Source organism: Festucalex cinctus, chromosome 16 (assembly GCF_051991245.1).
Source record: "Festucalex cinctus isolate MCC-2025b chromosome 16, RoL_Fcin_1.0, whole genome shotgun sequence".
Lineage (NCBI taxonomy): Eukaryota > Metazoa > Chordata > Actinopteri > Syngnathiformes > Syngnathidae > Festucalex > Festucalex cinctus.
The window spans coordinates 21676790-21686989 of NC_135426.1; the positions used below are offsets into that span (position 1 = coordinate 21676790).

Sequence of the window (10200 nt, forward strand, 5' to 3'; positions counted from 1 at the left end):
TTACCTGAGCCCTTGTGATGTCATTTTCAGTCGACAGCAAGTCGCAAAATGTGTTTTTAAAGGTACTATTTGTACGTGGAAAAATAATGACAGTATCAAATAAATTATAGACAAAATATGAAGTTTTTATTGCTATAATGGGCTAAATAAGTGAAGTATCCCTTTTATCGGGTCATATTGGATAAGTAATTGGTTTCTAACTGCCGCAAAATGATGGCAAAGTACTACTTTTGTGTAAACAAAACTCACTTCCTTATTTTCCAAGATAGCGCCAAAATATTCTTATATTAGACATGGCTGTGTCCTTAGCACAAAAATGTGAATAATTGAGGATATGCTAAGGAAAAAAAAAACATTTAAATCTGCGAATGGGTGAATTCTGTTCTGTCTACGTTTACGACCTGACAATTTGCTTCTTGAGCGATTCCTGGTGGGCAAAAAAAAAAAACAAAGTCAGTTGTCTGTTTTTATATACTTAAAACTCAAAAGCAGCTATCGTTCATTTATGCGCTCTAATCTACTTCAATGTTTCTCTATGATAATGCAACATATTTTTCCTCATAAACAAACTGGGACAATAGTTAACTTGAATGTTTTTTTTGTTTTATTTGTTTTTTTATGGAATGGGTAGGGCTGTTTTTTTCTTTTTCCTGATTGTATTACCTACAGTATGGTTGAACTGTACCTCGAAAAGTATCAGCTAACAATGGACTAATCACGTCACTACCTCCTGTTCCTGGTCGGTTTACTTTCAGTATGAACAATGCTGAATGATGTTAATAATCACCGGTATGTATCAGGACTGCAGAAGATCCTCATTTGAAAGTGCTTTCTCTAATCTCAGTACATTTCTTACGCTCAAGCGGCTTTCAGATTTGAGTTTTGTATATTGTATTCATGACTATGTTTTCAATTAGATGGTATACTTGATTAGGTGTCCCGTGTACGCAAATGTGATTTTTTTTTTCTTCTTCTCTTGATATATGGTTAAACCAGATGTATACGGGATAGTTGTTTTTTTTTTACTTTTGGGAGGTGTTATTGTACCGTTTTTCCACCGTAAGGCCGGAGGTAGAGCCTCAGAGGGGCTGCATCGATCTTTTCAACGGATTATTCTCGCGACAAATGTGACGCTGTCCTCTTGGTGTTTGTGTACAGATGGCGTTCAAAGGCATTTCTACAACATTTGCTGTTAACCCAAAAAAAGTACCAGCGTTTGCAGCCAACGTTTTTGTGAAGTCTGCCTTCGTTTGACTGAGATGATTGTTGAAGCCACTGTGGATGAACTTTCAGCTCTGGGAGTCTTATTTTTATTTTTTTTTACTCATCATAAACTTTATATTCTCGTACAATCAGATACACGTTACTACCTCTCTATAGGCCTGTTTTTACCTCAATCTCAAACCTAAATACTGTTTTGACATCCAGGGAGAGCATTTGGGCGAACATCTTGAAATGTACATTTTATATGACTGTTTTTCTATTCACCTCAAGTGAACTTGTAACTTTTATTATGTAGTAAAAGCTGGGAGGCACGTGGTTGGATTTTTCCAAGCTCTCTCCACTGTTTTTTTTTTTTTTTTTTTTCCTTTGACAGCATCTAACGTCGAAAGTATCTAACTGTTTTTGTTATTGTTTTCCCTATTCACTTCCTGTCTTGGATTACGCTACAATTTTTACTCGCTTGCTAAAAGTCTTCATAGATATTCACTGCGTTTTATTCAGCACAATAAAAAAAACAAAACAAGTATGGCATCCAGGACGTGTGATTTTTGTGTGTGATGCTGTCAACAATTTTTTATACATGAAGTCCTATTCAGACTCGATTTGCATATGAAGCTTGAGCTGCTGGTATAAACAGAAAAAAATCCCCTGACGATCATCCTTGAAAGTTGACAAGAACTGCTCTATGTAACAAAATATTGAAAAATGAATCTTGCATGGATACAGTAGATAGTTCCAAACACTTATTCAAAAACATTGGAAAGCTCTAAAATGAAGACATCTTTTTGGGCGAGATAAAAGAAAAAGAAGCAATTTGAGTTCAAGTGCTCATTCATCATTCAATTTTTCAAATAATACCATATTGGAATCAAAAAGTACTTTCCCCCCATTTAGAGAATCCATTGACATTCTGTTGTGGTTTCATTCATATGGTGGACCACAAGATCACCAAAGTACCTGTCAATCACTTCGGAAAAAAGCGGAGACAAAACCACAAGGAAATGACCACAAACGCTCATAAGGGAATAGTCACTGACCACAATTATTTTTTAGTAAAGTCCGTTGACTTTTTCGACTTCGTTCTTTGTGGCACTGCACAATTTAGCTTTGGTGGGAAAAAAAAAATTCCAAGCCTGGCTCAAATGGGAACATTAGGTACAAACCAGTCGAGCTTCGACATGTTAGCTCAGTTTTGCCCTTATGAATATTACCTGGCTACGTGGCATGGGATGAAGTTGCTGGTGACCCTCTTGTCCTCATCTTGAAATGTGTTTTTTATTTTTATATGCGTTTTTAAAGCAGTGATGGAGTGACTCAAAACTGACTCACGTCGTCGGCCCCTTTCCGAGCTGAGTCAGTGCGTCGTCACTTCCATTGTGGAGTTTAATCATCGAGGAACATTGCCAGTCCTTTTTCCTTCTTTCCAATACTTGGATTGAAGTTTGTTTTTCTTCCATTCATCCTCTTTTCTACACTGCTTTTCCTGTTCAGGGTGGCAGCCAACTTTGGGATGAAGGCGGATAACATCCTGGACTGAACACCAGTCAGTCACAGGACACAGAGAGACAGACTACAACAACAACAACAACAACATCAATGAGTTTTTTTTTTGTTTTCTCTCACTGTATGCACTATAGATAAAACTCATTTTGAGCTACAGTACTAAGGTCCTCAACTCTACTTTATTTATAAAGCACTTTAAAACAACCATTGCGGCATACAAAGTGCTGTACTTGGAATAAAAAATTAATCATGCAGTAAAGACAGGTAAAACAAAACAAATAAATACAAGTAGGTAAGTAAAAAAGTAAATACAATTAATTATAAATTAATAACACAAGAAGTAGGAAAGTGAATAAGTAAATAAACGTGGTTTGTAGCCTTTCATTCAGTTTTGATATCGGATATGAAATACATGCATTTATACAATTCAAAACTAATTATGTGGAACTTTCTTCTGTTTTAGGAAACATCTGTAAGCAACATGATGTAATTATTTTTGTAGTCAACAGCTCCCTCTAGTACCCAAGCTAGGGCATTACAAGTTAAACACAACACACGTTTGCGATTGTACACTTCCTATGTGCGTCCATTCCAACTTACAATGTCTAGTCAGGCATGTTAAATTTACAGTCGTATTGGAGTACATGATTATTGTATTAGGAACGAAAAGTGTCAATTAATAAGAATGTTATATATTTTACTGCGTAGTGGTTCCACTTCCGGTAACACTCTGGATCCAGGAAGTGGTGACTGACAGCTTCGGTGGTGCAACCGGAATACAACATCTGCGTTTAAAAATATAAATTTGTCATTATGTCTGCTAGAAACCCTGGGACCCAGCTCGGTAAGTGCCAACTCAAGCAAAAAACAAATAAATAAAATCGTAGATCATGGCTACGCAAATATCTGTTCGTCATTCGAAACGTGTGTGTCTGTTTGCTTAAAAAGTAACACTTTAGAGGTAAACGACCTGCAAAACGCAGGGATGGAGCTGTGCGAACTAGTGTGACACAATAAGACGGACTTTTTCTTGCTTCGTTGTAAAGAAATGTTGACTGAAAGTTGTCTCGTGATCGTGTAATTAACAACTCATGACCATGACTACTGCATCTCGAACCCTGCTTTCTCCTGACGTCAAGGCTTCAAACATTATTTTTTTTAAAAAAGACATGGCTTTAACCTATTCCAGTGCATGGGTTTTCCTTAATAACTTATTGCTGCAACTGAGAGTTAATAAAAAGACATATGACCCATTTTCATGGTGTCAAACATGGAGAAACCTGTCACATGTTTTTTTTTTTTTTTCTGTCCCAATGTACATCAGATCTGGAGTGGGTCTCCAAAGTGAGAGTGAACACGCAAGCTGTGCTTAGGAGAGCTCAATACATCCAAGGACTGAAGCTCCCCAAGAAACAGTGGCAGGTACGCAATAATGTTGTCAACATTTGCATTGCTTTCAAAGGAGACGTTAAGCAATTTTCAAGTCTGAGAAATGCAGACTCGCAGAGCTAAGTATTTTTCAAAGCGATACTTGAAGAGAGAACCACTGTTTTAATATATTTATGCTCGTTTGCAGGCTGCCTGGCTGCTGAAGGCCATCACGTGTATTGACCTGACCACTCTGGCCGGAGATGACACGCCGTCCAATGTCCACCGGCTGTGCATGAAAGCCACCCAACCTGTCCAGTATGAGCTCCTCAAGAAAATTGACATGCACGATAAAGGTCTGCTTAGCATTTAAACACGCTAGCTTACACAAAACATTTATTTTGTAAATCCATTTTACTCAACGGGTTTTGTCATTCATGCCTTTTTCTCTGTCGACCATCCGGCAGTTCTGTTTCCAGCCTGCAGGGAGAGACACAGACCAATTGAAATCATTCTCTCTGTGCTGTCTCTGTTTTGTTTCCGCAAAAGGAGTGACAACCGGTGCAGTGTGCGTGTATCCGTCACGCGTGGCCGATGCGGTCAAATCACTAAAAGCTGCCAACTCCAGTCTTCCGGTTGCATCGGGTTCGTAGCCCCCCCCCAAAAAAAAAACGCCAATTAATTCCAATCAATAAAGTTTTGTCATTGAATCAAAATGTCCTCTTCCAGTGGCCACTGGTTTCCCCGCAGGTCAGACCCCGTTGGAAACGCGCCTGTTGGAAGTTCGCATGGCTGTAGCGGACGGCGCCACTGAGATCGACATCGTCATCAACAGGACACTCGCTCTCACCGGACAGTGGGAAGGTAATGAAACCATCAAAAACTAATAATAAAAAATGTTTTACCGCTTCGTCATAAAACAAACAGTTAGTTTTTGACTTCCACAGCCATGTATGATGAGATTTGTCAGTTCCGAGAGGCATGCGGCGACGCTCACATGAAGACCATCCTGGCCATCGGCGAGCTGGGCACCTTCACCAACGTCTACAAGGCCAGTTTGGTCGCCATGATGGCCGGTCAGTTTCACACAAGCAATATAATATTTTTTTTTTTTGCTTTTGTTGCGATTTAACTGTGTCCCTAATTTTCTTTCTGGTTGTTCTTCAAGTTATGTTTTCATAGTCGAATAAATGTGACTATTTGGCTTTTTATATGCTGCAAAAGAGGTTTTTGAAAGCTCACTTCAGTCAGTTTGTCGTTTTGATGACAAAAAAACATATTCACACTCACTCAGATGCTTTGCTAGCCGTCACGTAACGAGCTGATTACAGAACCGAATCGTCAGGGGCTCTGATAGACATCATTATTATAACGCATTGCTTTTGTCACCACTCTCCCTTCTTAATCTCTTGTTCCTATGAATTGCGTATGAGATTCCTGAAATTGAATGATAATTTCACCTATTAATCTCTGACGCGGGCTATTTTCCTCCACCAGTTTCACCCCAACCCCCACTTCGCACACAAATGAATGGAGCGTCATTACCGCCACCCCGTATTTAATAACCGTTATCCATTATCTGGTAATTAAGACACCCCATGACGAATCTTTAAGGATTATGCCACTTTGAGGGAGAGAAGAGGGAGAAATGCTAAAAAAGAAAAAAAGAAAAAGACCTGACTGGCAAAATACATAGCACAGGTCTTTAATGAACTGGAAAATGTTCATCTTGTTCTGTTCCGTAATGAACAGTCATTATACACCAGGGAGACAGAAGGGCTGATTATCACTCTATAGTTTGTGGATCATCTATTAAAAGAATGTCATTTCATCTTCTATTTTTATCGGCAAAGCTGATAATTGGCTGTGAAGGAAGGAAAAATGAAGGATTTTATTGATGGGAGTACAGCGGCCCTCTGTTAGCATCAGCGGCAACATCTGTTCTTGTCTGACCGCAGTATCAAGAGTCCACTTTACACCTTCCTGTAATGTGGCCGACTGTTGAGATTTAAATGGAAAGCCACCAATCTGGATGGAAAAAAAATGTATGACGAAACCCCCCCCCCCAAAAACGCTGTTTATTTTGGTATTTTGACCATTTTTCATTTTATGTAAATAAATGCTCTAAATGAAAATATATAAAAACATTTTCATTTTCCTGAAACAAACGTAAAAATAGAAAAATCGGACAATTGTTTTTCTGTATATGCTGTATAGTATTTTTGTCCAGAATGCAAATGACACTTGCTAAAAAAAAAAAAAAAAAAGCCTTCAACTGTACAACTTACACTTTAACCCACCAGGTTCCGACTTCATCAAGACGTCCACGGGAAAGGAATCAGTCAATGCCACCTACCCTGTTGCCATAGTGATGGTGAGGGCCATACGAGACTACTTCCTACGTACAGGTCACAAGGTAATGTGTCATTATTCATTAAATTGTCACACTCGTTTAATTATGACAAGTACAAAGTATATACAAAATGTTTATATAGTAAAACCCTGCTCCAGCATTATTATACTTATTAAAATGAAGCCAAAAGTAATTCTCAAAATGTGGTACACTAGTGGCTCCCTCTAGTGGTATGTGAAAGAATCACTGAATTAAATGATTATTTTTTATTAATCCAGTAAAATTCAGCAGTAATTGTGTAATTCTCCACACTTTTTTTTTTTTGCCGCGTAACAACTCCCACATAATACTTCATTCCACATTACTTACATTTTCCGCACAATCTAACGTTAAATATCAACTTTTTCCCCATTCATTTTCAATGGGACAGACACTGAACTTTTTCCTAAGTATTACTTGCCACGCCCACTTCCATAGATATAACTTATCATCATGACCAGGTGTCTGATTTATGGTCGTCTCAATTTACTTCATAAGCATTCCACATGCATTCAGATTTCAGCATTCCCACGCAATTTCTCCAGAAATTGCACTTAGTCTAGTTAACGTTGACGTGCAGTACAGTTACTGTCAACACTAGGGGGAGCCCAAGAGAGGAACAAACAAACAAAAACATTTCGTCCAGCTAGTTCCTAGCAGTCTAATCAGACTCGCGTGGGCCCTCAGGTGGGCTTCAAGCCAGCGGGGGGCATCCGGACAGCCAAGGAGTCTTTGGTGTGGCTTCTGCTGATCAAAGAGGAGCTGGGCAACGACTGGCTCACTCCTCACCTCTTCCGCTTGGGAGCCAGCAGCCTGTTGGCTGACATTGAGAGACAGGTGGGCGGGCGCATGACTGACGATGAACGAAGTCACTCGACAAACAGCGGAAATGTCGTAATAATGAAGGCGTTGTCGCTTGTGCAGATTTATCATCACGTAACCGGACAATATGCTGCCTACCATGAGCTTCCAATGGCCTGAAGCTGTGGAGAGGCTTCAAAAAACAACAACAAGGACCTCAAGTTCACCACACAAGCCTACCAGTTTCATTTTCTATCAGAGTCATGTTCAGTTAGTTCTGTTAGAAACTTGGATCAGTTTCTGTGCGTCCTTTTTATACTTTGACCATCATTAACCGATTCACCGATTCACCATTTTGCAGCAATTAGCATTGGAATATTACGGAAGCGTATTGCATTCACTTGAAAAAAAATAAAATAAAAAATCTGTTTTTCTGACTAATGTTTTTGGGAACTTTGTTTTATACAGTTTTATTTTTTTTTATTTTTGTTTTTTTTCAATATTTTTTTTCTGTCATAAAAAAAAATTATTTCAAAAAAACAGAAAAAAAAAATATTCAGAAAAACGGGGGGGAAATTACTCCGAAAAACAGGGGGAAAAACATCATTAAAAAAAATGATTCCAAAAAACAGAAAAAAAAAATTCCAAAAAACAGAAAAAAAAAAGATTCAGAAAAATAGAAAAAAAAATATTACTCTGAAAAACAGGGGGAAAAAATTACTCCGAAAAACAGGTGGAAAAACATCATTTAAAAAAAAAAAAAAAAAAAAAAAAGAAACGGAAAAAAAATTATTCCAAAAAACAGAAAAAAAAATTATTCCAAAAAACAGAGCACCAACTTCTGTTTTTCGGAGTAATTTTTTTTGGAACTCTGAACTCCAAGTGACTTGTTTCAGACCACTGACCTGCATTTATGACTGGATAGCCCGTACACGCCAGTGCAAGCCTTTTAAGTCACAGGTCACATTAAAAAAGTTTTTACACGCTTTTGGGTTTTAATGAGTTAATAATAAGGTTTCCTAATGGACATTACAGCCATTTTGTACAGAGTAGCTACATTTTCTGGGGGAGTTTGTCAGATTGACTGATTTTCTTTGTATGTTTGACTGGAGCTATCAAAACAACTTCAAAAGGAGATCAACAATCCTGTGTTATTTTTGCCTGAGACTCGGAATCACATCCGCGGCGGCTTCTTTCAAACTTTGCTGCGTGATTGCTCGGTTACCCTTCGAGCGTTCCGACCTTCCCCTGCGATGCGCGCCGAATCCGTTATGGAGGATTCTCCTTCTTAATTTCATTAGCCAACTGAAGGGTGCGGGCGGATTAATGGAGGGTTAAGTGAGTTTAAAAGATCTGATTGAACAGCTCACAAAAAGTGAGGAATCATTTGAAGACCAAAAAAACAAAAGCCAACTTTATTCTCTCTCTTCTTTTTTTCAAATAAGATATCAGAAGACTTGACCTTGAAGGAAAGAAAGTGTAAATGAGTGAATTAATTACGGGAGTGTTTGGGAGAAAAACGCAGGATTTGATGGGGGATAAACTCCGGGGAGCAGTTTGGCTGCTGCACAAGGAAGGGAAGGGCTGGGAATGAGGCCATGCTACGTGAGGTTTGATGCTGACAAACTTGGCAATGAAGGAATCAAAACCGCCATTTACAGCTGTTTATTTGTTTAAACTAGTACAGCGTTCCTCAAAGTGGGATACGTCAGCTCCCTCTTGTGGTAAGCGAAAGAATCACTGAATAAAGGTTTGATATTTAAACCAAAACCGCTTGGCAATTTTTTTCCCCATTTCATTTTTATGTATGAAGGACCCCCCCCCCTCCAAAAAAAAAAAAAAAAAAAAAGTGCCTTTTTTTAAAAATTTTTTTTTTAATTTTTTTTAAAACAAGCAGTACAGTACTTTTTAGGAATATAAGTCGACAATGTATTAGAGCAAAGTATTTCTTTATTTTTTGGGGCTCCCTTGTGTACTGTAAAGGACATTTGTTCTATATTTCATTCCATGAGTAGAACGTGGCATCTTTACTATATAATGATAAATAATAATAAATAATATATACATATACAAATATAATAGTATAATGTAAAAAAATAAAAATAAAATAATTATATATAATATCAAATAAATAAAATATAAAATTACATATAATATTAAATAATAAAAATTACACACAATATAAAATATAATAAAAAATATATAATATAAAATAAATAATATAATAAAATAATATACACATACATACAAAATAAATTCTCAACTCAACTTTATTTATAAAGCGCTTTACAAACAGGCATTGCTGTATACAAAGTGCTGTAAATAAACATAAACATCAGTTTTCGCAGTAAACAAGAATAAAGCAAACATTTTGAAGTGCGAATACAGATTTTTATTTTTTTTTACAAATAAATACATTTTACATCAGTAAATAAATAAGTAGTGAATAAAGAGACAAATAAATACATAAATAAGTAACAATTTAATAAAATAAATAAGCAATAATAATAATAATCAATCTCTTATTGCACATCCATCCAGCCAATTTCTATACTTTCTATCCTGACTCGAGTCTGGGATGAGCTGACTTTGTGATTTATCGAGACTGAATGATGCCATCGCTGATGGAAATAAATGATGCAGACTGACAACTTTTAAATTGTTTTCCCTTTTGGTTCTCCACACCCACTACCACTAAAGATTAAAAAAAAACACACACACACACACACACACTCCAAAAGCTCTGTGTGAGGTGTGGACTAGGCGGCAATGATGGAGTGCTCGTATGGCTCGCTTCTTGATGGATTAGTCGCACTTACATAAAGGCATGTAGATCATCTCAAATCTGAACCATCGGTCAGCGCGCTGCCACTTGATAAGATGGAGGCTGGAACCCGCTTGATTGATTCGCC

The 10200-nt window shown here is 37.5% G+C and overlaps 1 protein-coding gene across 1 annotated transcript; it reads left to right on the forward strand.

The window, feature by feature from the left end:
• The first annotated feature begins 3413 nt into the window (after nt 1-3413).
• dera (deoxyribose-phosphate aldolase (putative)) lies at nt 3414-7725 on the forward strand. Its single transcript, XM_077500204.1, has 9 exons — nt 3414-3571; nt 4052-4149; nt 4304-4451; nt 4645-4740; nt 4825-4959; nt 5043-5171; nt 6399-6511; nt 7175-7324; nt 7412-7725. Exons 1-9 carry the CDS (start codon nt 3541-3543, stop codon nt 7466-7468), a joined length of 957 nt encoding a protein of 318 aa, XP_077356330.1. The 5' UTR covers nt 3414-3540; the 3' UTR covers nt 7469-7725.
• Nucleotides 7726-10200: the final 2475 nt, after the last annotated feature.